This window comes from Balaenoptera acutorostrata, chromosome 18, assembly GCF_949987535.1.
Source record: "Balaenoptera acutorostrata chromosome 18, mBalAcu1.1, whole genome shotgun sequence".
Taxonomy (NCBI): Eukaryota; Metazoa; Chordata; class Mammalia; order Artiodactyla; family Balaenopteridae; genus Balaenoptera; species Balaenoptera acutorostrata.
This window is the reverse complement of record NC_080081.1, coordinates 74,566,539-74,594,269: the sequence shown is the minus strand read 5'-3', so window position 1 is coordinate 74,594,269 and position 27,731 is coordinate 74,566,539. Positions and strand designations below refer to the sequence as shown.

General features: G+C 54.2%; 1 protein-coding gene across 3 annotated transcripts in view; it reads right to left on the bottom strand.

The window, feature by feature from the left end:
• Positions 1-27: 27 nt before the first annotated feature.
• The window catches only part of SLC7A1 (solute carrier family 7 member 1), a 69,329-nt gene continuing 41,625 nt past the window's right edge, over positions 28-27,731 (bottom strand). For 2 of the 3 annotated variants that reach the window (XM_057533089.1, XM_057533090.1), the window contains 11 exons: positions 21,257-21,640; positions 18,037-18,195; positions 15,842-16,016; positions 14,095-14,216; positions 13,361-13,583; positions 12,505-12,644; positions 9,094-9,196; positions 7,141-7,358; positions 6,748-6,914; positions 6,003-6,111; positions 28-4,745 (listed from right to left, as the gene is read on the bottom strand). In XM_057533089.1, the coding sequence (XP_057389072.1) occupies positions 4,642-4,745; positions 6,003-6,111; positions 6,748-6,914; positions 7,141-7,358; positions 9,094-9,196; positions 12,505-12,644; positions 13,361-13,583; positions 14,095-14,216; positions 15,842-16,016; positions 18,037-18,195; positions 21,257-21,626 (1,890 nt within the window). In that variant the 5' untranslated portion in view covers positions 21,627-21,640 and the 3' untranslated portion in view covers positions 28-4,641. The remainder of the gene's footprint in view (positions 4,746-6,002; positions 6,112-6,747; positions 6,915-7,140; positions 7,359-9,093; positions 9,197-12,504; positions 12,645-13,360; positions 13,584-14,094; positions 14,217-15,841; positions 16,017-18,036; positions 18,196-21,256; positions 21,641-27,731) is intronic. The other variant, XR_009005943.1, reaches the window with a different exon arrangement.

Genomic DNA, 27,731 nt, shown 5'->3' with positions numbered 1-27,731 from the left:
GGAATTCCTGAGATCACACTGAGCACGCCCAGGCCATAGACGGAATTTATTAGGATTTGCGGAAGCATGAGAGGATGTACCACAAAAGAGCTTGACTTTACAACATGAAGTACGGCATCAATGCACAGTGTTGTCAGCAAAACTGGGATACAGAGCAGAGGTTCACATTTTTTAAAGGCGATGGACAACATCTACTCTTGTCCGTAAAATAAAAACAGGGGGACCAGCAGAGGCCCATCTGATTTGCAGTTAGCGTCAGAATCTAAATCTAGTATCACAATTATAAGAAACTATAAGAAAACTATTAGAAAAATAGAACATCAAACAAGCAAAAATATTATACAATTTACATAATAAAAAACACAATTCTCTTAATGGCTCCACGTTCAGTAGAAGAAAACGTGTACTGAAGAAACCACAGCTCTTCAGGTTTGATTAGAAACCAACCCTCAAGAAGATCATCACCCTCTGTGCTCCTTAGACCCATCAATGCTGAAAGGCACAACGTAAGCAGGAAACTTATCTTAAATATATAACTTCTCCAATGGGAAAATAAGTCCCAAACTTAAAAAGTTTGTCATCAAGAAACACAAAATCATATACCTTGTTAATAATTTAACAAAGTCTGAATGCATCTTCCCAGCCCTCCTCCCTGACTCTGTTTGGAGAAATCCCATTTGGACTTCAAGCCAAGGTCTTTCATCTCATGGGGGTTTTCAGCAGTTCAACACATTTACAGGGTGGGCCAGGGGGGCTCCGGAGAACTGCGCCCCGAGACCCTTGGCCAGTCCACGCCCCTCTTGAAAGAGCACTGTCACCCAGCGAAGCAACGGGCACAGAAAGACTGGGCCATAGTGATGAACAGGAAGGTCAGTTGACTTTTGTTTTCTGCCTTAACCTCCCATTAGGTATTGTAACTACGATGATGAGATACAGAATGTATGTAGCTTCTTGCACCACTGGACCAATAAAGCATTTCGTTACCCAAAAAAGTCCACAAGAGTCTGATAAAATGTACATCTTGCTCTCCCTAAGGAGCCTTACATACAATACTCTCATTACCAAGGCAAACAGATGCATTTTAAATTACACCTAACAATTATGCACAACATGTATTTAGTTCCATCTGAAGTTAACTCACACAAGCGTCACACGCCTGCGCCCAAAGAGTGTGGTCATGGTGGTCATGCCTCTCCATCCATCCTAGAGCACCCGGGCCACCGGGCCTGGCATCAAGTCCCCTCCCTCCTGTCTCCACGGGGGTGGTTCTCGGGTGCCAACAGAACAAGCGGCTCTTAATGTGTCAAAGCGGAGCATCCAGCTCAGGAAAGACAGGTCCCAGCATGAAGCCAGGCAGCTTTTCTCCAGCAGTGAGGCCCCTCAAATGCCCGTGGGCTCGCCTACAGTCTGGGTGGGGCCAGTAGGAGACGTGTCCACACAGCCGATGCTGGCAGCTCTGCCTACGTCAGGCTAGACGCCATCCTAGGCGGGACAGCAAGACCTGTTAACTCACCCTGGCTGCCTGGAGGAGGGGGTGGAGGGGAGGAGACCTGGTACAGCCCAGGTCCCCCTGCCTCCTGCTGTCCGCCCCCTGACGCCATGCACAAAGCACAGCAAACAAACACATCGCGAGGCTCCTGCTGGGCCCGCGCCCCTCCCAGGTGTGAACAGACGTGTCAGAGGTGGAGAAGGGAGTGTCACGGGCCCGGGGGCTCGGGGTGGGCAGAGAAGCCTCCGCAGTGCTGCAGTCACCTGTGGACACAGGGCAGGGCGAGGCCCATGGTGTCCAAACTACACGGAGCCAGAAAGCCGATCACCTGATGGAGACGGACTCAATGGGACAAAACCCAGAGTGGGGGAGACGTGAGTGACCCTGATGACAGTATAAACTCAGCAGCTTCTCCACAACGGCCTGGAAAGATGGCTCCGTCACGCGGCCCTCCTCTGGGTTTGTAAAAGCAAAGCCAGCCCAAAGTCGGGCAGAGGAGGGGTGAGCAGGTGAGCCGGGGGCCATGCGGAGGCTCGAGCTCCTGCCCGAGGCCCCCATCCCCGCCCGGGGCGGGGGTGGCTTGGGGCCCCGCTGCCTCTCCGGAGACCCCGCACCCCTCACTTTGGCACAGGTCCCGGGGACCCCGCATGGGTTCTCACAAGGCCGTGGACATGCAGGGAGGGGCGCTTCCTCACCACAAGCGGGTCTTTCCAATGTGACTGTTCGGGGCTGGCGCACAGATAAAAGGAGACACGGTGTCCCCGGAGGGCGCGTCACTGGAAATGTGGAACTTCTGACCCTGCAGGAAAACGTAGCCGAGCCGTGGAACCGAGTGCGGGAGGGGCTGGGATGTGAACCCGTCGGGCACTTCCGGCGGTTACTTTTGGCTGTGTGTCTGTGTCCGTGTGTCTGTCTGGCAGGTCTATGTGTGTACGTGTCTGTGCGCATGTCCAGCTCAGGGCCAGGAAGGAGGGGTGTGATCAGAGAGCCCACTGACTTCGGAGGCGCCCGCCAAACGCCGTTCCTGGCAGCACCGCCCCACGCACAGAAGAGAAAACCCTCGGCAGCGGTACGAAGACCCGCTCTCAACAGGCCCCGTCCCGGGACCCCAGGTGCTCTTTCCAGGGGGGAGGGCGGGGGGCTTCTCGAGGCAGCCACTGCCCTTCTGCACGGCGCTTCGCGGCTCTGGGTGAGGAAGGGGACCACGTGTCTGTCAGGACGCGCTCGCCCCGTGAGATGCTGAGACACACCTTCTTGGCTGGAGAGCCACGAGCGCTGCTGGCTGAAACGTAAGTCGTGCAGTCTGATGGGGGGTGTCACACGGGGAAATTTCAGCCAGAACGAAAAAGAGAAAAAACACCTCTCAACCTGCCACCTTTCTTGGACACCCTCTTTCCCTCACGCTCTCTGCCTCTGTGGAAAAACAGCAGACAAATCAAGCAAACAAATGGCTAACAGGTCCCAAGAAGACAGCAGACAACCAAAACCCCAACAAAATAAGTTAATGTTTATCAAAATATTGTACAGCACCAAGCTACATAAATTTAAATACCTTTCTTTGGAAATCCAAGCTTTGGGCTCTTATAATCCTCCTGCTGGAAGATTCACAAGTGATACTGAGAATAAAGCTTCCACGAGTGGCCAGAGTGGCCAGAGCCTAGAACGAAGGCTGACCCTGCCATTTGGCCGCTTCACTCATTCTTGCATTTTTCTCCAAGAACTTTCTGGGGCAGAGGGAGAAAAGCCAAGTGCCATCAGTTCATCAGGCTTCTTTCTACCAGATTTGTGACAAAGGCCAGAGGGGGAAGATATGGGGAGCTAAGCTTCAAAAGCAGCATTTACATTTTCTGTGGAGTAAAACATGCCTGCCCCTCACCTCCTGCCAACACGGGCCCTTCCGTCTACTGAATTACACTCTCTCGGGAGGGAAGACTCGGCCCGGCTACCAGGAGTGTCCCCAGGGCCTCGGGAGGGAGTGCCGTGTGCACAGGGACACACGGACACAGAGGCAGGGGTACGGGGCAGGGTCACCAACCCGCAGCATGTGGACGACACACACCCACACAAGAGGCACAGCATTGTGACCCCAAACCATCTCACGTGCAGACCCCGCACCCTGGACAATTCGGGGTAATCACTCGGTCGTGTTCCGCGCCACTGTTCAGCGCCAACTGAATTTGGTGGAGTGACTGATTCACAGCGACGGACAGAAGGACTCCACGTGAGGATAAGACACAAGAGGGGCCAGAAGCAGCAGCTGGAGGGCCACGCCATCACTCAGGACGAACGGACGCCGGCCTTGGGAACCTTGAGACCCAAGACACCGACCTACGAGCGGCAGGAGGACTCAGGGAGGAGCCAGGACCACAGGAAGCGCTGTTCTCCGCTCTGCTCATTCGAGGCGCGTCCTACAGAAACAGTCACATTCCAGTTACTCAGGACTCGGCGGCGCTGAGAGACGCCAGAGCAGCAGGAACTGGCCCGGGGCCTGGACGGCTGGCGGCTGCAGGAAGTCCGGGTGCAGTAGCCAGTGCCCTGGCCCCACGCAGAGCCCGGCCTGCGGCCCGAGTGTGCAGTGTGCGAGGGGGGCCGGAGCCCCTGCCTGGAAGGAGGGGGAGACCGCAGTCCTCACGACCCCTCTGGAGGCAGCTCGGAGGGCAGAAGCAGGAGAAGGAGACCGTCTAGTTTTCCTTCCTAAGTAAACTAAACCGCTGTCCTCAGGCTTGGGGTGGCACAGCTGGGGACAGACCGTGTTGTGGTGCTCAGCTGGCATCCGGGGCGGCTCTTCGGGGCCGGGCGGGGAGGCGGGGACTGGAGTGTCCAGCACAGTCCCTGGAAGGGAGGCCGGACCGCCCAGGTGGCGAGAGAAGGTGACCTCCATTCTGCCCGAGGCCGCAGCAGCAGGCGCGCCCGGCCGGCGAGGAGAAGGGCTGCCGTCTTGCTCAGGGAGAGGCTCAGAGGCAGGTGGGCCGCCTCGGCCCCGTGGCCCCAGCTGGGAGCTGCCAGGTGACGGGCCCAGCGAGCCGGCCTGAGCAGGACACGCGGGTCGCGGGCCACCCCATCGCGGCACTGTGCTCTGTGGGTGCGGGCGGGTCCCGTGCATGCGCGGGGGGGGCGAGGTGCTGCCGGGGCCTTGGGGGCAGGGCTGTGCGTCACTTGCAATGGTCCAAGTGACCGTCAGGAGTCCTTGCTGGGTCGGTGGCCAGGGACGCCTCCTCGCTGTGCCAGAGACCGTAGCCAAAGTAGATGAAGAAGCCTGTGGGCCGAGGGCAGAGACCGGTGTGAGCAGGCACCGCCGGGTCCCGGGAAGCGGTCCCCGCAGCAGCCTCTGCAGGCGGCCCCGCTGACAGGCCTCCGCAGGTGGCGGCCCCAGGCGGGGCCCCCGTGGAGGAGGGCGCGACTCTTCGAGCAGGGTCGCCTCTACGCTCGGCAAAGGCGCGTCCTTCTGGGCAGCCTCAGGCCAGGGGTGCGGCTGGGCTGGGGGCCCCGGCGGGGTGGGGTGGGCGCTGGTTGCGCAGCCTCATCCACTGCCCACCTGGCAGGGTGCCCCGCGGCGCCGGGGGGGCCAGGACAGACCCTGCACAAGTCAGGCTGTCCCCGCCACGGTGGACTTCCAAGGGCGCTGGGGCTCACCAGGCTCTTCGCGCCGTCTGTACAGCCCTCGTTCTCCCTCCCTGAGTGACTCAGACATTCAGGTCGCCTGGGACTGCGTGCAACCCGTGAATTTAGTCATTCCAGCGAGTGTCAGGGGCCACAGAGGTCTGTGCCCCTGACTATCCACCCCCCCCCAGGGCCACCTTTGTGCCAGTGACACAGGAGAGCAGGCCTTGAAGCAAGGACCCAGCCACCAAAGGCCCTGGGACCCAGGAGCGTGTCGGGGACGCTCAGAAGCGGGCGTCCTCCACCTCTGCCACCTCCACTCCCGCAGTCACTGGGGCTGGGAGGTTTGGCCGCAACACGGCCTGGAGGTCACCGCTCTCGTCGGTGGCACGGACCGGTCAAGGCCAGTCTCCCGGGCACCGGCCCCCGGCCTCCGACACTACAGAAGGAAGCCGGGTCCGTCTCCGCAGCGCCTGCTGTCGGAGGCCCAGAGAGGGGCCACGGTCGGTGCTAAATGGGGCCAGCACCCAAAGGGTGACCCCTTGCTTCCCACAGGCCCAGCCACTCCCCGCAGCCCACTGTTTGGGACGGACAGCAGACTCACGGGCTCGTTCTGAGGAAGTCAAGCTCTGGCCCGAGATAACTAGCAGACAAAGGCTTTAAAGTTATCTAAAAGGGAGGGGAGGACCCACAGCCTACCAGGAGTTCCTCACTGTCAGAGAGGAAACCGCTGACTACGCGTGTTTTCGCTGTGTTTTGAAATCTGAAACGGGGGCGGCTGGAGGGCATGAGCCATCCAGCCAGTAGCAGGGAGGACGAATGAGCAACTCAGCATAGGCTGGCGGGGCTGGGGGCCTCTAAGAGACGCTGGGACATTACGTGCTGGTCACCTCGAAACCCACAACTCACGTACCTATTAGCATCCACACTGCAAACCGGACCCATGTGCCTTGGTCCAGCTGCATCATGAGATAGACGTTCACAAAGATGCTCAGGACGGGAAGGACGGGCAAGAAGGGTACCTGCAGAGACGGGAGGCGGAGCGTCAGGTCTGATGCGATGGAGAGTGCGGGACGGACGGCGTCTGCTCGAGTCATTTAGCGAAAGTACCCAAGAAAGGAGCGCACCTGAGGCTGATACGGACGGCCAGGTCTACGTGGGGAGGGGCTGAGTGCCAGTCCCCAGCCCCGTACCCACACCCCGTCCCCCCAGCACCCCCCAAATACACCCCCGCAGGCAAATCCTAGTAGGTGGGAGTTTGTTCTACGCTACTAATTGCCAAAGTGAGCTCTCATCTAATTTCCCCTCTTGCTCTTCCCCTGAAGGGGCTGGAAGAGGGGCTTCTGCTTTATCTCTAAGGCTGAACTACCTTATTATGTGTAGAATCGAAAAATGCAGAAGCCCTGGTCATCCCCAAGGCTTGGTGATGACATGCGACCCACCAGGGCAGACGTGTGTTCGTGAGAAGCCCCGAGAACGCAGGGCGCCACCCCACCTGCGAGCCAGGGCCCGGCCTCTCTCAGCAGGCCCCAGGCTCACGTCCCCCGAGCACCGGCCAGCGAGCACCTCCCTCCGCCCACCCAGGCCTCGCAGAGCCCAGGTAGGCAGGGCGGCCTCCCGGGGGGCTCCCTGCAGCCAGGTCAGGCCGAGCTGCTCACCTTGAACGAGAGCTTGGTCTTGCTCTCGGGCTGCCGCCAGATGACGGCTGTGACCACGCAGCAGAGGAAGGCGGAGCCCATGAGCACCAAGACTGCCCACAGCTCCCCATTTACCAGGGCCCCCTTGCCAAGCACAGCCACCGTGCAGAAGGTGATGACCAGCAGGGCTAAGAGGGAGAGAGAGAAACGCACTTCCATCATTTCCCAAGTTCCCACACACAGATCTCCTCAGTTCTCCCCAAAACCCAGGGAGAGGGAGGCTCCGTTTCTGCAGGCACCAACCCCAGTTAGGACGGAATAGCTGACCTCACGGTCCAGGGCAAGTCCGGCTCTTGCCCACCCCCGGGGATAAGCAAGACCCCAAACACCGCACAGGGAAGGGCAGGCTCTTACCTATGAGGCTGGTTGAGATGTTCACAATGAGCCCAGAGAATTTGGAAGGCTCTGTATTTCTGGGTGAGAGTACGGTTTTCAGAGAAAACTTTTCTGCTTCTGGTAAAAAGCCCGTCTGGGAATCGCTGGTGCTCACCAACTCGTTCTGGTCGACTGGATCGAGCTCGTCACTGGTCCTGGCCATCTGGTATACCATGTTAGGCTGCTCTGGTTGATACCTGTAAAGCAGCAGTTTGCTTGACCATCGTAATGTGCTTTAATTAATAAGCAAAAGGACACACACTAACTCAAGTTCTTAGTAAGCCTTCAAAGGTAAGCTGCCCAGGACACAAGGCATAAGACGGGAAGAGGATGATCACAATGATGCATTTCCCAGCAAAGAGAAACAGAGGAGGAGACCCAGGCCTCACCTTCCGCTCCTGCCTCTGGGCAACACCCTCCTTGGTGTCTCTGTTATGAGGCAACTTGACCTCCACCATGAACCAGCCCAGAGGAAGGTCCCGAGAGTTTCTCTTGCTCTGAAAAGTAGCACTGGCCCTTGGATGCTTAAGGTATTAGGCCACTTCCAACAAAACTATGGCTGTAGGGAGCTAACAGTACAGACAGAAATAGAAAGCAATTATATTAGGACCCTATCTGGTGCAGAGAGCCAGAGAAATGTGTCTGCAGTCTGATGAATTTGAGAAATCCTGTTTGCAAGACTTAATTGGATCAATTTATTTTAAAACTCCAAGTGCCTTGGAATAAATAACTCTATAGAGCTGGGTGAAGGACCAAGCCTGTGGCATTGATTTCCAAGACACAAGCCACCTGCAAGTGAAACACTCATTTTAAATGAGGCTCCTTATCTTCCCAGCCAAAATGAACAAAGGTCGAATCTTTCCCACCAGCTTTGAAAAACGGAGTGCTCTGAATTATTCTGCATCTAATCTAAGAGCGAATATAAAGATATTTAACCACTTTTTTCACTGACTCACTCATACAATACCATTCGGTCAGTTAAGACAGTGGGGTGGAACTCAGAGAAGATTTTAGCACTGAGCTCTTGGGAAGGAAGAAGTGGTCGGAAACTAGCAAACTAGCTCTAGCTGACTCTCCAGAGCCACTACTGAGGCTCAAGCTAGGTAATTAGCTGTAGAGCACGTTAGAGATGGAATCAATGGCCTGGCAAGTATAAACCCCTGAGAAAGTCGGGGGCTCTCCCCAGGTGACCACACTGAGCATCTCCACGAGTACCTGTTCTCATCACGTGCCCTGCCTGGGGTCGTTCCTGGGAGTGAGGAAGCAGAGCCCTGTCTCCCAGAGCAAAGGAAAACTGGAGCAGGGGTGTGCTTGAAAAGAGGGGCACCGTGGCAGCGGAGGACCCCAGGGCACCAAGCCTCGGCCCAGAACTGCTTTACTAGGGCCCTCCACGGGGCTGGCCCGGTCCAGACAGGACTCCAAGCCAGAACCTGGAGAGTCTTCCTGAACACAGTTGGCTACTCCGGGACCTGTAACGGCGCTCACTCCTCCGGGGCCGGTGCACTGCTGCCACGGAAGCATCACACTGACCCACGTTTCACAGGTCTTGGATTCTCCCAATTCCCACCAGGGCCTGACCCCAGTCCTCTCTGTCCCAGAACCTGGACCAAATTGAAATCGTTACCCTAAGCCTTCAAAAATTCTGATCCAAGGATCCAGGCCCAACAGTCGGGTTGATAACCTGTCTCTACCCTCCCAACATCTAGCCAGAAAAATCAGGGCCCATGAGAGAGACAGGTGGGGCCACCCCGGACTCTTCAGGGATATTCTCTGTAGCCAGGCTTTCAACCACCAGACCCCACCCTCTCCCAGGCGGGTCCCAAAGGAGCTGTCCGCAGCCTGAAGTTTACACTGTATAAACCATTGACACAAACTGCTAAAAAGAAGGCTGGCAGGGTGCCTCTGTCCTGGAACCCAGAAAGCCATACCTACCGTAAGACCAACACACAGGCGGCCACCAAAGAGTAGGCCAGGAGAGTGCCAATGGACATGAGGTCCACCAAGTCCTTCAGGTCGAAGAGGAAGGCCATCACGCCTGGGGAGGAAACGAACGTCAGGACCGAGCATGGCCCTCCACAGCCAGCCAGAACCACAACCCAGCTGCGACCCAGGCTGTGTGAGGGGTGCTGCTTCTCCTTTCCCCCTCGCCCTCCCCGGCCCTCTCCATGGAAAAACACGGTGACTTTGCTTAAAGGGGAGAAGAGCTCAGGAGTAACCATATACACAGCTCTCAACAGACAGTAATAATAATTACTGTCTGAATTACATATATATGGAGAGTACTTTTATCAACATGATCCTTTTTGACCCTCATGGCAATTTTGCCAGCCATCCCTACACTACAAATGGAGAAAGTGAAGTTCAGACATGTTGAGAGACTTACCTGAGGTCATACAGCTATTAAGTGGAAGAGTCAGGCTCTGAGCTAGTTTCTTATGGCTCTGAGCCCAATGTGTCTTCCCCTACACCATGCAGACGCATAGACAGACATGTATATCTATCCATCCCCCCATACACCACCCATCCACCATCCATCCATCCATCGTCTACCCATCATCCACCCACCCATCATCCATCTATCCATCACCCACCCACCCATCATCCATCCAACTACCCACCCATCATCCATCCCTCCATCATCCACCCATACACCACCCATCCATCATCCATCCATCATCGCCCCATCTATCATCCATCCATCCATCATCCATCCTCCACCCATACACCACCCATCCACCCATCCATCCATCCATCATCCGTTATCTACCCATCCATCATCCATCCATCCATCCATCATCTATCATCTACCCATCCACCATCATCCATCCATCCATCCATCATCCATCCATCATCACCCCATCTATCATCCATCCATCCATCCATCATCCATCCATCCATCCATCCTCCACCCATACACCACCCATCCACCCACCCATCATCCACCCATCCATCCATCCATCATCTACCCATCCATCATCCATCCATCATCCATCATCACCCCATCTATCATCCATCCATCCATCATCCATCCATCCATCCTCCACCCATACACCACCCATCCACCCATCATCCATCATCTACCCATCCATCATCCATCCATCCATCATCCATCCATCCATCATCCATCCATCCATCCATCCTCCACCCATACACCACCCATCCACCCATCATCCACCCATCCATCCATCATCCATCATCTACCCATCCATCATCCATCCATCCATCCATCATCCACCCATACACCACCCATCCATCCATCCATCATCCATCCATCATCGCCCCATCTATCATCCATCCATCCATCCATCCATCCATCATCCATCCATCCATCCATCATCCATCCATCCATCCCTCATCCCTCATCCAATGGCACTCGTGAGCATGCCAGTCACTGGGTGCTAGGCATGTGCCATTGAACAAGGCAGACCAGACAGCCACTGGCTTCCCCAAGCATATCACCCGATACTTGCATCAGCAGGCAACAGTGATGAGGAGGCGGCTGGGGGCAAGTCCACTGCCCTCAACAGAGGATCCTAACCCAGAAGGTGGGCATGGAAAGCAGTGTTGTTCCCAGACAATACAGTCCCTTTGCCATGACCCCACTTCAAGCAAAACAGAACATGCATGCTTCTTTGAAAATCTTGTGTAGATTTTTATGAGAGTATGAATGTCTATTTATGTGGGTATATGTGTCAAGTTTCCCATTTAAAAAATAACTTGGCTGGATCTACTTTGGGATATTTTCAAATCACACACAATCAACACAAGTTGAAACATAAACACTAAGCCGTTAACTTTTCCACAAATATTTCTCAAGCCCACACAGACCACTGCAACTAAAACAAATTCAAATTGAGGCTAAAAAACAGAATTAAAGAGCAGTGAGGCCCTTCTGGATAATTAGAAGAGGATTCCCCTGTGTATGCTAAAAATGCCTACGTTCCCACTCAGAGGAACTCGAGCCAAACTTCTTCCATGTGAGGTGATTTTAGAAAACTAAATACTTATTTACCACCCCTGCCAAACGAAAAGAAAGAGCAAACCCTTGGTTTGGCGATGTGAGTACTCTACAGTCACTTTAAAGATTATAGTTTAATGTCCCTTAATAAGCAGAGGAAGGAAATTAAGGTCAGTCTTCAATACAATCAGATTACAAGTAAATACTGCAAAAACACGATTTCCAATTCCTTAATCCCTTAAACATACTGGTCACATTCTGGCACATGGCGCCCCTTCATCTCCCCACTGCAATCCCCCTCAGGAATGCAGACTCACATAACAGAGGTGTAAAGTAAGAAAAACTGGCTTCCCTTCATTATATAATATTAATCCACAAGACTACAAGCACACTTCGCTAAGGGCGTAAATGCTACTGAACAACAGTTCACTCGTTAAGATGGTCCTACGCCCCACCCAAGGCTATTTGACAAGTTCCTGTGATACAGCTGTGACTGGTATCATGTGTCATCATTTACCAAGAAGACCCACTGCTCTACTCATGGGCTGGAAGGAACCAGCTACTTTGGCCCCAAAACAAACCAGGAACCAAGAGGCAAGCTCTGCACTCACCGGGCGAGAGCATCCACACTTTACCTCTCAGCCTCCGCTTCTCATCTGTGTGCACCTGCCTCCTGGGCTACGAAACGCAATTCGAGGAGGAAACATAAAAAAAAAGCACAGTCTCCTCGCGGGGCTGCCACGGCTTTCATGGCACACAGAGCTCCGAGGGTTCTCTAGCCCCCGGCTCTCATCTCTCCGAACCGTCCTCTTGGCGAGGGACCCGCTATGCGGTCAGGTCGGCCTCCTCTGGACCTGCCATTGTTGATAAACTCAGGGCCAACGGCTTCACCAGCCACACCCTCAATGTCCCCTGCGGAACAGGTGACACGTTTTATAAAGCATCGATCGGAAGGGATTCTCACTTCCCAGAGAATTCACAAGCTAAGAGACACGGATGGTGAATTTCCAGTACCAACGAAAAGTCACTTGGCTTGTACCGTGTAAAATGTCATCCCACCAAGGTCTGCTCAGGGACATCCAGAAAAGGGGAAAGACACCGGGCTTTGAGGGAACAGCGTGTATTCTAAGCTCTGTCCAATGAAACGATAACTACTTAAAAATTCAAATTGTTTGAGAATTCCATCACATCCTCGGTAAAACTGGCTTCTGCCTTCTGTCAAAAAGGCACTTAGTTACCTTGCAATAAACCAGGCACAAGAGTAAAAACCCAAAGTTAAAAAAGGCCGGTTACAACTTCTCTCAGACCAGCACAATTCAAGATATTTCCCTAGGGAATAATAACTCCACTGTTACAATACTGGCATGTGAAATTCCAGTTCTTACCAGCAATGGCACCTGAGGTTAACGTGGCGATTATTGGTGTTTTGGTCCTATTGTTGATCTGGGCCAAAAATTTAAACAGCAGCCCATCTTCAGCCATGGCATAGATAACTCGAGGCATGGGAAACATGGACCCTAAAAGGCTAGATGGGAGGAAAAGCAAAATGCATCTGTAAAATATCTCATGGGAATAAAGGCACCGTAACGCACCATGCATGTTTACCACCGAGGAGAGGGAGCTGTCTCCAAACTGTGAAGCCCGCACCTAAAAGACAGGGACTCAACACACCAACCCCCGGAAAAGCACTTACTGCAAAGTCTAACAGGAACACGAGACGTGTAACGTAAACTAGCGTGGCAGCTAGACATAGTTTTATGGAAGAGAAATTTTGTATTTATTCCCGTGATTATTTCTAGCTGAATCAAACAGAAAATAAAAGCATCGCTGCATTCATGAGGATTTCTCTGTGGTCAGTTTTTAGCAAATATTTCCTGTGTGTCCAGGCTAGCAGAAAACATCAGAGCAAAGTGTTTGCCATTAAAAGGCACGTGCTCCCCTTTTCAAGGTAGCCTCTGCTTTACGGCCGAACTAAGGGTGAAAAGACAGTGTTCACAAAGGCGGCCTGGTCCAGTGGCCACAGGTGGGGACAGAGAACCAGGACCTTGCTGAGTAGACAGTGCTACAATGTGGGCCTCGGGTTCTTCGAGGTGAAACGTCAGTGACACAAACAGCCCTTGGGGTGACCGACAGCAGCACGAGGGGAGAAGCCACACGATCAGGGCTGGGGTTTGGCTCTATTTCAAGGGACGAGAGGAATAGTCACAGCAAGCCCGATTCCCGAGATTTCCGCTTCCTCACCTGGTGGAAAGGGCACAGAGGGAGCCGATGGCCACTGCGTACTTGGCGCCCTCCCAGCCCACGTACTTGAAGGCGTCTGGCAGGGGGCTGTCCTTGTCCAGGCAGAAGTACGGCATCATGAGCGTGAGGGCGGCCGACACCCCGAAGTAGGCGACGAAGCAGATCAGGAGGGACGCGACGATGCCCACGGGGATGGCCTTCTGGGGGTTCTTGACCTCCTCCCCTGGAAGGAGCAAGGGGTCAGCCGCGGGGCTCGGGACCACCCCGTGGCACGTGGCCCTGTGGGGGCCAGGACCTTCCCCCAGCACCACAGACCACGACACCCACAAGCCCAGGGACAGTGTTCTCGGCCTTTACACTGACGGTCGGCAAGGAAGACTCGCTGCCTTTAGCAGAGAACACGCGGGAGGCCCGGGAGCCCGGCCCGGTCAGTCACTGGGACGACGGTGTTTTGAGCGGCCCTGTTTCTCCCGGAGCGCACAGGTCTGCAAGCAGCTGCAGCTGTGTACGACGCCATCCTCCCAGCCCGCGGGGGACCGGCGGTCTCGTTCAGGATGCCGCTTCCCGTCAGGCCTGCCACTCGGGGAGTGATGAAGCGGAACATTAGCAGGAAGGTCCAAGCGCACACGGTGCTCAGGAGGGAGAGCGCGGCAACGGGCACGCGCACGTGCGCCCGGGAAGGGAAGCAGCGACCTGGCCAGGCGGGCCCAGGTGGGCCGAGGGTGGCGGCGTACCTGTGGTGGCGATGCAGTCGAAGCCCACGAACGCGTAGAAGCAGGTAGCTGCCCCCGACAGGATACCGGAGACCCCGAAGGGCATGAAGCCCCCGACACCAGGTCTCCCCTCCTCTGTGTCACTGGAAGAGAGAGCCACAGTCAAGAGGCCAGCGCCCGCTCCGTGGTCCCCAACAGGAGCCAACCCGACCGTCCCCCCGCGGCCGGGCCCCCCACCCGTGGTGAACGGTCCTGGGACGGCTGTCACAGCCACCACACTCCTGGGCGACGGGCCTCCCTGCTTTGCACGGCCAGGGCTGCAAGGGGCCACCAAGCCCTTTCCAGACGCCCCGGCTAAATACTGATTTGTGCGGGGCAGGGACCGCAAGGCAGGGTGCCCATCAGGAAGGGGAGGAACCGGCGACCGCAGCCTCTCCTCCGGGACCCTCAGAGCATGGCTCAGCTGCCCGCCAGGCGCAGCGGTCCCCCCCACCCCCCGCCTGGGACCAAAACGCAAAGTCCTGCACGTTTACCAGCGGCTCATGTCTGAAAACAAGCATTTCCAGAGATGCCGCGGTTAGAAAGGGTGAACTGTTTCGGTGGAGAAAAGCATGTCTTAAGCCGCCCCTGCCTCCCGTGCGCCAAGCGAACAGCGCGGGTGCCCGTGCGGGTGGGGACAGGTCTTCCGGATCTGAGTGCACTGTCCTCACGCTCTGTCCCCTCGGGGGAGAGCTGGGTCATGCCTGTGCCCACAGCCCAGATGCAACCAGGCGCACAAGGACGGCGTCCTCAAGGATGACGGGACAGCCAGGCGGGAGATCGGGTCCTTGAAAGCCAGCGTGTGGTCTCGCGGGCCAGCCCCCCCGACTGTTCATTCCAGGACCTGAGACATCATTTTAAAGCCACTGCCCTTTTAGGAAGGTCTCTTCATCAGAGCAGTTTAACCTTTAGCCATAATTAAAACAGAATTGTATACAAAATGAAAACTCCCCATTCTCCATCCTAGGACCCTAAAATTTACCCAAAAATCTGACAAAAAAGATCAGAAAGGCCCGTTTCGATGTTTGGCTTCTCTTTCCTGGATAAGATGAGCCTCTCGGTAAGGGTGCACCTAGAGGCCTGCAAAGGCACGGGGTGGGGAGCTGGCCAGGCACCTGCCTCCAGCCCTGGGTGTCCTGAGCCCCAGATACGGAAGGGAGACGGGGCCATGGTCTCTCAGGGCTGGTGCAGCACAAGCTGAGTGCGAGTGAAAGAGATTATTATAATCACATTCTGATACTTCAGTAATTCTGAAAACCTCTGATAAAAGCCTGTGATAAAAGTTCCACATATTTCTTCTTTGTTCTAGGTTATTAAATAGGAAGGCATTTCAAAATAAAGTGGTTATCACCATGGTGCTGCAGAGAAAATCTTTTCTGAAAACAAAATTCAGAGCTTGGTCATGAAACAGAGTATGAGGGAAAAGGGATTCCTGAGTGAGTCTGGCAATGATCCTCAACCATGCACAATTTTGGAATTAGCATGAAGATACTGTTTCCCCAACGTCTTCCTTAGTCATACAGTGTGCAGTCAAGTACAAGGAAAGAAAACTTAACCCAAACTTCAAACAGATAAAACACCCTCAGCTACTTGACTGCAAAAAAACCAATTAAATAATAACAAACATTCTAGTTCAAATCACACTTAAAAAAAAAGACTCGCATTGTCCTAGCCGACGGCATCACCAACCTCATGACTGTCACGCACCCACAGACAGAGCAACACTCACTTGTTCAGGCAGAGGCGACTAGACGTGTTCTGGAAATCCTCCTCCGTGAGCTGCCAGTTTTTAATTGATCCTTTCACAAATCCCGACACCATGATGAAGCCCAGGACCAGAACGTTGATACACGTGAATATTTTGTTGACCATGGCTGACTCTTTCACACCCAGAGTTAAAAGTCCTGTAAAAGCACATAAACAGAAACTCTCTCTCAGTGTTAACCTCGTACCAGGCAAGTCCTTCTGGGATGGGGACGGGGACGAGAGGGTGACTTAAAAAGAATCCAAGCAGCGTCAGACCTCCGAAGAGGAATGGGGCTGAATTAATTCTCATTCTAGAGGCAGGGATCAAAATAACCAAGGTCTGAGGGTGTGCTGAACAAAGCCATCAAGGCTGGCCTTCCAGATCCCCTCTGGACCTGAGACGCCAGGCCAGGGGCACCGGGAACAGCAGAGGCAGTGACGTGTCAGCCCACGGCCCCCGAGAGCAAGGCCCTCCCTCCCCCAGGAGGAAGAGAGCCCTCCCTCTTCCTGAGCCTCCATCCCCCAGAGCCACCCGGGAGCAGGATTTCATTTCCTCCAAGAGACACTTTGTTCAGTTTCTCGGGAGAGGGAGAGTTCTCCAGAAGAGGAGTCATGCACTCACTGCTAGGGGTGCTAGCGGTGACAGCCACCTGGGCTGTGGGACCCCTGCCACGTACGGGTCCTCCTTGGACTCAGCGCACGAAGAACAATGTATAAGCTAGACTAGTGCCAGCTTGTAAACTCAGGATAAAAAAGACACCGAATGATAGAAACCCACGGGGGCCACATGACACCACTGCCGCAGGGCACACGCTTCTGTAGTGAACTCTCGGCTGGGCAAGAAAAGAGGCAGGGAAGGTGCCTGGTGACACGTGACCACCGACCTGATTGGAAACTACTGCCCTGCCGCGTAGGTCTCTTATACGTTTTAAAACAAAAGACGCTCTACGTAATAGACTGAGTTCTGAAAAACAGGCATTAGGACAGAATTGAGCTATTCATCACAGGGAACACTTCTCCGCCGTGTTTGTTCTTCAGCGTCCCTCCCTCTCGTGTTTATGAAAATCTCACTCGTGCAGACTTAATTTCTGATACATGTTCCTGCCAGCTGGACCAGAAATACTGCTGACACTGGCCTGTGCGGAATGATTTCAATTATGTGGTGTGTAAAATAAGGCACGTTGTTTTTAAAACCCATCCAAGATTTTCTAACCTCAAAGGAGAATTTATCTGCATTTCAGCTTAATGTTTATATAAACAAAACTCCCATCCTAGTGGCTGAGACTCGGGTAAATGCCACTAAGAAGCTGCCATCAGCTGTGTCCAAGCCATGCCTGCGACTTTAAAATTCCGTACCAGCAACTTCATGGTGAAGCTTGTTTATTTAAAGGGTGTTTTGCCGGCCGTTGGGTGTAAACCACCCGAGCCTTCGCCAACACTGAGGCCCTCATTCCTCCACATCGCCCTGGCTGACAAATGCCAAATGCTTTCCTTTTCCAAGTAGTCATCCGCTGACTCCAAAGAATTTGTATTTCTGTATCAAAAAGCCTGCAGCATTGGGGCTTCCCTGGTGGCGCAGTGGTTGAGAATCTGCCTGCTGATGCAGGGGACACGGGTTCGAGCCCTGGTCTGGGAAGATCCCACATGCCGCGGAGCAGCTGGGCCCGTGAGCCACAACTACTGAGCCTGCGCGTCTGGAGCCTGTGCCCCGCAACGGGAGGGGCCGCGATAGTGAAAGGCCCGCGCACCGCGATGAAGAGCGGTCCCCGCACCGCGATGAAGAGTGGCCCCCACTTGCCGTAACCAGAGAAAGCCCTCGCACGAACCGAAGACCCAACACAGCCAAAAATAAATAAATAAATAAATAAAAAAAAAAAAAAAAAAAAAAAAAAAAAAAAAAAGCCTGCAGCATTAATACAATCTTATTCCACAGGCAGTTATGCAAACACCTGAGATTCTCTTTAAATTAAATGACACGTAACTCGACCGATTCAATAGGTCAATCCTACGTGAATCTCTAAGAAGCCACAAAAAAGATGTCTGTATCAATTACAAAAAGGAGAGGAAGAAAATGGGGGGATGGGAGAAAGAGAAAAGGAAGAAACCAACTTAATGGGAGCCTGTTCTACACCTTGGACCCCTCGCTCCAACCCAGTGCCTTCCGGTGTGTGGCTTTACCTGTTAAGATGAGAATTATGATCACGGCAAATATGTCCGGGTTTTCGGCCAGCACCCCGGGCGCATTCAGGGCCATGTGCGTCCGCGAGAACTCCCCGATGGGTTTGCCAATCAGCTCGTCAAACGTTGCGCTCCAGGCTCTGGCTACGCTCGAAGTACCTGCCACGAAACACACCGTCAGACGAAACTGAAGGGAAACAGTTAACGGAGCACCTGTCACCAAGCTCGGCACCGGCGGCACTCACGCAGGGATCGCAGCCGGCGCAGGGGGGTCCAGCGGTGGCCACCGGACCCTGGGACGTGCTGACTCGGAAGTGAGGGCCAGTTAGTGTTTGCAGAGACGCGAGCAGTGGAGCCTGGCAAGAAACCCGTTTTCCATCACAACCAATACAACGTGCATACCATGCGTTTCGAACATACATGTAACTCAGTTATAATAAAAGTCCAACAAACTAATGTCACCCTGAGCACAGAGGGGCACTCTGACAGCACTGAGTTCTACTTATTTGATCTCATCCGACAAGAACTCCGGAGGGCGAACCATTCAGGTGGCTTCACGACCCACTCCTGGGCTGCAGAGAGCAGGGGCCACACTCCTCAGGAAGCTCCTTCTCTAAGAGCCCAGCAGCAGGGCTGACAGGCCTGCCTCCCGCCGCGGGGGACTAAGGACAGCGGCTCGGGGCTGGCTCCACCTCGGCAGCAAAGTCCCCGCTCACCCCTGCCTCTGCTGCTCCGGGCCCGGGCCAGCACCGCCTGGCGCGGGCCACGGCCCCGAGGGCCTGCCCGACGGCGACACAAACGCATGCGGCGTCCAGCACCCCAAAGGCCACGAACAGCGGACTGCTCTCTCTCTCTGAATCTGAATAACGTCGCTGCTTTTCCAGCAATGCTTCTCGGGAAATGGCGCTCAAGTTCCAATATCCACAAAAAGTTGCTTTATCTTCGAAGGGGGCCTTGCTGGTGACCGTGGGCTGGATCTTCCACAGAACCTGGCCAGAGTGACCTGCAGGATTCCAGTTCACCGTCTGGTCTCACGCTAAGTGTTTTTCCAACAACTCAAAAAGGAAACCACATTTCTTCATCCCGAGTAGCCAGCCTATGATGAGTTCTGTCCTTCAAGGCCACAACCCAGTGAAGAAAAAGGTCACTACCTCTCCTGCCCCAGAGGCCAGCTCGCTGCCAACAGGGCTGCCCAGCCTTTCCTGCCAGCCTACGCCTCCCCACCTCTGAATAGTGGCTTTTTAAAAAACCACATTTGATAGAAAAGCTGCCCTCGCTCAGGAGCTGAGGCCGAGAACCGCCTGCAGTAGCACGGGGGTGCGTCTCACAGGCCAATGCCACTCCAGCCAAGACCCCGTCACCTGCTGGGCCGGAAGCTGCAGGCGCTTCATGTTCACCGTTCTGTTTTATTCGCAGGTAAATCCTCTGGAAACATAATGGCCCCTTTAAAACAGCTGCATTCCCACCGAGAGGCTGCAGCTTGTAAGGACGTGTATGGTTGCAAGTTTTGGTGCTGCACTGAGAAAAGCGTGATTAGGAATTTTATTTTCCAACCCAGAAGAGTAAGCTCTCGGCAGGTGCTGGAAAGAAGGGGAGGGTGTCACCCAGGGAGCCTGGTGGAGCCCAGGCGGGGGCCCAGCACCACACACGGCTTCCCAGAGGGCGGGCATGGGGGCCAGCGGGGCCCACGGGCTTCAACTCATCCCACGCCCCGGATTTTTGATATTACTACAAAGAGCTAAAACAGAACTGGAACATTTAGTGGCCACTTGTATTTCTGTTTGCGAACCGGCCATTCGTATCCTTCAGTTATTCTTACATTCAGGCATTTGTTTCTTTTAAATGGATGTGCTCAGCTTTGGCTGTAATCAAAATACAAATAACATAAAGAGAATAACGCTGAAACCTATCAAACAGAAAAGACTATGTCTTTGGTGTTTTTGTTTGTTGGCTGGTTGTTTTTAATGCTGACGCCACGTCCAGAGTCGGCAAGGACGTGAGGAAAAGGGGCCCTTGGCCGTCAGGAGGATCACAGGCAACACGGGCCTTGAAACTACGCAGGCCCGCTGACCCAGACGTTCTGCTGCTTAGCCCATCTTAAAGGAAAAAGCACAGCTTCTTTTTTATATGCCAAAGACACTAAGTAATTAACTGTTTATAACAACAACACAGCTGGAAACAATCTAAATACCCCACAAAGGCACCCAATCAATTATCTGTATATAAATCTATATAATGGTACATCATCAAGCATATTACTATGGGGCTTCCCTGGTGGCACAGTGGTTAAGAATCCACCTGTCAAGGCAGGGGACACGGGTTCGAGCCCTGGTCCAGGACGATCCCACATGCCGCGGAGCAACTAAGCCCGTGCGCCACAACTACCGAGCCTGCGCTCTAGAGCCCGCGAGCCACAACTACTGAAGCCTGCGTGCCACAACTACTGAAGCCCGCACACAGCAATGAAGACCCAACGCAGCCAAAAATAAAATAAATAAATAAACTTATAAAAAGAAAAAAAAAAGAATATTACTATGGAAAAATAACTAATGCTATGAAAAATGTACACTATATATTGTTTTACAAGTATAGAGACATACTAGACAGAAAAATACACATTTAGGTTCACAAAAGTATTAACCACATTATATCCCTGAACTCTGTGAACGGAGGTCAGCCTGTTCCTCCACGGGGTCTAATGTTGAGCAAGATGCCGGGCACAGAGGAGGTACCTGATAAACGTTCGCTGAAAGAATGAATGAATAAGAGAATTAATTTCTCCAGGCTGTCAGGGTGGGTAATTTCTACTTTCTTCTTTGTGCTCTTCTACATTTCCTAAATTTTTCTGTATCAGTGATGTATGTACTCAAGTAATCAGAAAAAATACTGAAAGAGACTACGTCCTTTTTAGCTAGATACAAACACCCTACTGATTCTGCGTCTGTCGTGCTGACAGGACTGGCCTCCTTGCTGGCCTGGCTTGTCCCCACTAAGGTCGGCCCAGGTACTTCATCATTAAGAAGCAAGGGCAGTGATGCCCGAGGGTGGCCTCCGCCTTGCACTAGAGGAAAAGGGAAACCGCGCGGCAGTTCGGCGAGGCGCAGGTGCCAGGGAGGTGCTAGGCTGTGTGCGTCTGGGGAGCCAAGCGGGGCACGGCCCCCGGCTGGGGGTGGGAACAACCGAGGCGGCAGGGCGCAGGCTCCGGGCCTCCGGGACCTACCGATGATGTAGGAGAGGATGAGGTTCCAGCCGGTGATGAAGGCCCAGAGCTCGCCCACGGTGACGTAGCTGTAGAGGTAGGCCGAGCCCGTCTTGGGGACCCGGGCGCCAAACTCGCCGTAGCAGAGGCCGGCCAGCACGGAGGCCAGCGCGGCCACCAGGAAGGAGATGACGATGGCGGGCCCCGCGTCCTCCCGGGCCACGGCCCCGGCCAGCACGTAGACGCCGGCCCCCAGTGTGCTGCCCACCCCCAGCGCCACCAGGTCGAACGTGTTGAGGCAGCGGGACAGCCGGCTCTCGTCCCAGCTGCAGTCCACCACCTTCCGCCGCAGCATCTGCTGCCCGATGCCCACCAGCACCTCGCACCCCATCCTGCGGCTCACACCTGCCGAGAGAAAGAACAGGGTGTGTGTTTCATCACCGCCCCGCTCTCACCCATTAACCCCCTTCACCGCAGCACGGGTGGCGAGGTGGTCCCCTGTCGTCGTCTACAGCTAAGGCCTCGCACATCACGATTCCACGACCCGCGGTCACAACACCCACCCACGGCTGCCCGGTCTCAGGCTTGACCAGCGGGAGAAACACCCGGAGGCCCACGCGCCGGCCGACTGGACTCTGGTCTCTGAGCCTCCACACTGATTTCAGTTCTTAGCCGAGAGCCTTCTACGGGCAGAAAGAGCACGTGAGGCACACGTTAGGGACGTCGTTCCTGCCCTCAATAATCGTGCGACTTGCCAGGAAAAGCAAGACGCTATTCCAAGTGGGCTGCTGGGGGAAGAAAACCAAACCACATTTGAATTTAATTATTAGGACCCAGAGGCCTTGAATAGCAACGACAATGCCTTCTAGAGACCTTCCTGGGATCCTCTGAGGGCAGGGGTCACGCCGTCTCCACTTGAACACAGAGTTAGGTCCAGAGCAGAAAAGTGTTGAATTACTCACAAGTTAGGGCTCCCTGTAACCGTCACTACTCGGGGGAGCACTTCTCTGGACCAAAATGTTGGCCCAAAGTGCTATGTGATGCACTCCTGATCACATGGCAAGAGGGGGCCCCCGTGCACACATGGCTCCCGGCACCCGACTTTCACATGGGACACACCCAGTGGGGGTCCCAGGATGCCACCCACGCCATGAACAGCATCCCAGGATAGTGATTTAAACGCTGACAGACACGGCCCCGGCCAGGTGGCCACGGTCGACATCGACAGTGACAAGTTACAGTTGACCGTATGATGTGATAAGAAGGGCCTCTACCTCTGAGAGCCTCCTCCCCAAACCCACAACCCCAGGCGAATCCTGAGAAAAAGATCAGACAAATCACAGGCGAGGGACTCTCTGCGAAACACCTGACCAGTCGTCAGGCGTCATCAAAAACGAGGCAGGTCGGAGAACCGTCACGAGCAGCAGGAGCCCGAGGAGCCAGGAGGCCGCACGTCACGAAGGCGGGGATGGGATCCCGGAACAGAGGAGGACAGCCCGGAAAACTAAGGCAGCCTGAATAAAGCGTGGACTTGAGCTGTATCAGCATCGGGTCGTTAATCGTAGCTAAGACACCACACTAGCGTAAGACGTTAACCAGAGAGAAAAGTGGGTGCGGGGCACGTGGGCACTCTCTGTACCATCGTCACGGCTTTTCTATAAATCTATAAACGTGTGCTAAGATAGTTTTCAGACAACAGCATGTGCAGAGATAAGCTATCACCATGACTTTTAGCTACTAAAAATTCATCTTTATGATCCATTGGTATTTACTGACCTAACTCTGCTGTAAGCAAGTCACTGGAAAGCAAAACCGTCTAAATGGAGACGGCAGGTCCAGCCAAGTCCACACCCAACCACCTAGCACCCTGGACCGCCCGCCCTCACCCTTGTGGCCCCGCCCCCCTCCCAGCCTCAGGCCAGGCCCCCGTGGGTCACGTCACTGGCCAGCTCCAGGCCACAGAGGGACCAGTGGATGGTCCTCTCTGCCAGGCTAAGAGGAGAAAGTTTCTCAAGACTCAAAGTTTTTAGCTAGAGTGGGCAATAAAACTCATCCGATCCGATCTCCTTCACGTAAAGATGAGGGAAAACAACTCAGAGACCAAGTGTCAAACAGGGTCACGAGCTCAGAAGGTGCAGGGTGCCGGCTCCACATCTGGGTCTGGCGTTGGCGTTGGCGTTGGCGGGGGGGAAATGACATCACCGTCAGTGAGGTGGGGAGGAAGTGGGAGGAAATGAGGGAAGAAGACCTTACTAGCGGAACAGCAGTGGGGCAGGAAAATCACAGACACAGGGTGTGATAAGAGCTGAGAGGGCAGGGACAGAACAGGAGACATGCAAAAGCGCAATGGGGCCCGGGGTGTTTCCGGCCACTCACTGGCCAGTTGCTGACGCTCGGTCAGGAGTGGGCCCTGAGGGGCCCCAGCAGAGTGTGAAAGCTCCTGATTACTGGCATTGTTTCTAACTTGGATGGTAAATGGGACTGACATTTAGAGAGCGCTGACCTGCTCCCGTCCTCTCCTAGATGTAGTTTTTGGTTCATAACAAACGGATTCTCTCCCCAAAACCAAGTGCAAAGCAAAGACAATGCAATTAAATAGCGTTTTCTTTCCTCAGCTTCACAGAGTAAAGTAACCCCAGGGCCCAGGAGGCACCTGCCTTCCTCTGAAAGACCAGACACACTCTGCCCTGGGCTCTTTGGAAGGGCTGGGTCCATAGTTCACACGCCTTTCTCAGGTGTGCTACAGTCTGGGGCAGAATCAAGAGCTGCCAGTGACCCTACTGGGACGCTTGGCAAGGGGCACACTGGAGCCTGGGGGCACTTTCCCGAGAGCCCGCTGGCCTCACTTTAGGCCGGAATGACCCCCCTGGACGCGCAGCTGCAGTGCATGTGCCCCATGCCCCTGGGCAGTATCACCGGCACAGGTGGAAACCCTCTCCAAGAACCCACTTACTAACCCTGGGGGCCCCTGAACCATCTTCAAAATAAAGGGGGCGGGGCATCGAATTCTGTAAATTTAGATACAGATTTTAGACACAGGCTTTCAACCATATGTGAAAGGGACTTCTTGGTTGAGACCACAAACCGTGACTCCAGGGAGGCAGCTGACTTCTTCTAAGCAGGGACACAGCGCCCCCGTCTCTCACGAAGGGTCCTGGGCTGTTCCTCCCTCACAGGAGCCGGAGGGAAGTGCTCCGGGTGCCAGTGGACGGGAGCACAGGAGGGCCCGTTAGTTTCACCTTGGTCACTTCCTCGGTGCTCCCTGCTGTCTGGGGAAAGGGCAAACCCAACTTCTTTGGAAGCCACTGGGACAGAAACGCAGCTGCTGAGGCCTAGCGCTGAGAATTCGGAAAATACAAGTGCTCTGTCCGTTTCTACTTTCCGGGGTAGGAGAAAATGAGATGCTCACTAACCTTGTTCGGGTTTATTTTAAAGAAATGTCCTTTCTGTCTCCTTGGGAGTCATGCAAAAACTGTTCTCCGGGTGGCATCGTCGGGCAGTATTCTGTACACATTACGGCACGACTCACATTCATGCCTGGACTCCTAAGGTGGGCATTCAGCCAACAGTGAGACCAAACTTCTCCGTGTAAAACCCATCTAACCACGCCAACACCGGCAACGTCAGGGTCATGCGGACTTCCTGCTGCTGGGATTTACGCAGACAGTCACCAAATACTTTGAAAGGATTATCTGGAAATTACGTTACCCTCTCATGTGGGGGGGAATTTGTGCAATAGTTGACACCTACACTTTCATTTCAGTTTTTGACAGAAATCCTGTAATAGCAAGAGCCTCAGATCTGTCTTACTCCCGATTCATTTATTATTAAAGAGCACTTACCTTATGTGTTATCCTCTCAGAAAAGCAAAGAAAATCTGCCCCTTTCCCACAGAATTTCTAACTCCAAGTTTTATTCTAGTAATCACTATATAACAATAGGAGCAAAATGATCCAATGGGTCCAGATTGCAGAGATAAAGATGCTGTTTTCAAGGTGTCTGATAAAGGTGGGCAAGTGTGAATTGTATGTTTTTTTTTTACTCTCAAATGTAATGATAGTCCCATCACTGAAAAAGTCCGCTTAATGGCTTGTGGGAGGGAGGGGAAGAGGTCAGACGTAAGCTGCAATAGACACTAAGTTCATAAATCCTTTGGGGAAAGTCTTAATACTGAAATTTTATTGCCCATACTTGTTCTTTTCCTTTAAGTGATCTTTACAACGGTCCCAGACATGGGAGCCTCCTAGAGTAAAATCTGCCATTCCTGCGGGGGAATGATGCACTGTGGTCCACACGTGTCCCGGGCTAAAGAAAGTAGGTCCTTGCTAGGGCGCTCACCTGCGGGACACACGGAGTTGGGGGCAGATGAGTCGGCAAAGTCACTTCAGCTCTCCTACGGCCACGTGGGGAACTCCCCCCAGGAGCCCCCAAGGCTCTAGAGCGCATGCAAGTTTCACAAGGAAGGGAGCGGAGAGCTCACAACAGAGCCATCTCAACCAGATGTGGTCCAAGGGGTCCAAAAAAAGAGCGTGTCTGGACCTGGGCCATCGTGACGATGGAGACTCACGGCAAGGAACAAAATCTGTGTTGAAGGAAGTTCTTCTCCAAGCCAGATTCACATCCCCCAGATGTCAGGAGGACCAGGTGCAAGAACTTAAAAAAAAACTGTGGTGTGGAGGGGACCGGCTGATGCAGATGAAGACCCAACATGTGGGCACGTGGAAGGAGGGAAGGAAACAACAGAACGGAACCAAAAGCACAGGGGCAGGGGCGGGGGAGGGGAGGGGACAACACAGCGGGGAAGGTCTGTGGTGGGTGACAGGGCCCGGCTCACACCCCGACGTCCTCACTGGGCAGCAAGAGCCTGTCTGCCTCCAGTGAGATGTGACTTCAGGACCCAGATTCTCTCTTAAAGTCCCTCAAAATCTACACTTGTCTGACCCCAGGCAGCAAGGACATGCTGAGGATAAAACTGAATTCCTCCAAAATTTGCAGATCTCACAGCTGTTAAGATGCCCTGTGCTGACACGGCCAGGTTTAGGGAAAAGCATAAACCCGGTCCCAGCCCAGGAAGCAGAGCGTCAGGGCCGGGCCGAGGGGTGACGGGGCTCCTGAAGAGGGGTGTGGGACCAGGCTTAACGGTCCGTCTCAGAGACCACTACCTCCACGGGGAAGAAAAGGTCCACTCCACCCAGCGAGGACAGAGGCCTAAAGCCCGCAAGGCGCCTGGGCCTGTCTCTGCTTCCAGTGAAGACACTTTGTGCTTGGCTGAAATCCACAACCAATAGGTAATGTGGTCTCCACTGGCATGGGGGGGCACAAGGCCTACCATCCTTGGCCTTCCCAGAAAGCCAAGCCCCAGGACCCCTGCCCCCGGGCTGACCCTTCCTACCGATTCAACAGAACTAACTGCAGGAAGTGCCAGAGGCCTCTGAGGTCCCGTAAACTACGGCAGGTATGTTCTGCATCTCAGTCCTAACTCCCAGCCGCCAGGCCCAGGAGGGCGGCCCTGGGGTCCAGCTCAGGCACGCACCCACCCCGCAGAGCAGCTTCCAGGGGCAGAGTCCAATGCAGGGATGCCACAGGGAACTGGAACCGCTGACCACGGCCACAGCGCCCCCTGTGGGCCAGGCACCAAGCCACTGAGGGGCAGGGAAGCCCGTGCGGCTGGGGGGCCGAAGCGGTGCCGTCACCTGCGATCGCGCCTTGCAGAGGCCCAAGCAAGCAGTCCCAGGCTGAGAGCGAGGATGCGACACCAGCTCAGGACCTAGAGCGAGACCGTCTAGGTGCAGACCCGCTACCAGACGGGGCGCAGCCAGCGAAGTGCTTCAGTAGTTCTAAGACCGCGGGAGAACGTCACATTAAAAACTACATGATAGGATCCCGATGAGGATTAAGTGGGGATGGGGTGTAAGTACCGAGATATTAACTGAGACTATCTTCCAGATTATGCACTGCTTTCTTCTTTTCTGTATTTGCCATGTTATCTATGGCAATGAGATGTGTTACTTCGTAAAGCAAAAAACAACAGTAACAACTAACATTTGGGGGCATCAGCCAAAGGGAAGATCCTTTACATAAATGATTTTATTTAATTCTCACATCACCATATCCAGCAGGCAATACTTTGCATTCTGGAAATAAGGGGACCCAGGCAGACTAGAACTCAGTCATTACCAACCCTGGCCACACATCAGAGTCCCGTGGGGACAATTTTTAAACTAACGATGCCGGCCCACCGCAGATCAAGTGACTTCTGTTAAGTTCTCCCAGGTCACCTGGTGGAGGGCAGGCAAGCCAATCAAAGGTGGAGTCGGGGCTCAGACCCACATCTTACTGCCTCCAGAGCTTTGAGCTGTCCTCTGAATTAGCATCTCCTGGGTCCTGGGGGTGTGCTGGGGGGGAGAGAGGCTGTGTAAGAAAGAAGGGGGGACAGATGGCAAAGCTAATGGACAGGGGGAGCGGCCCCCCATTGCGGGGCTGAGCATCCACACGT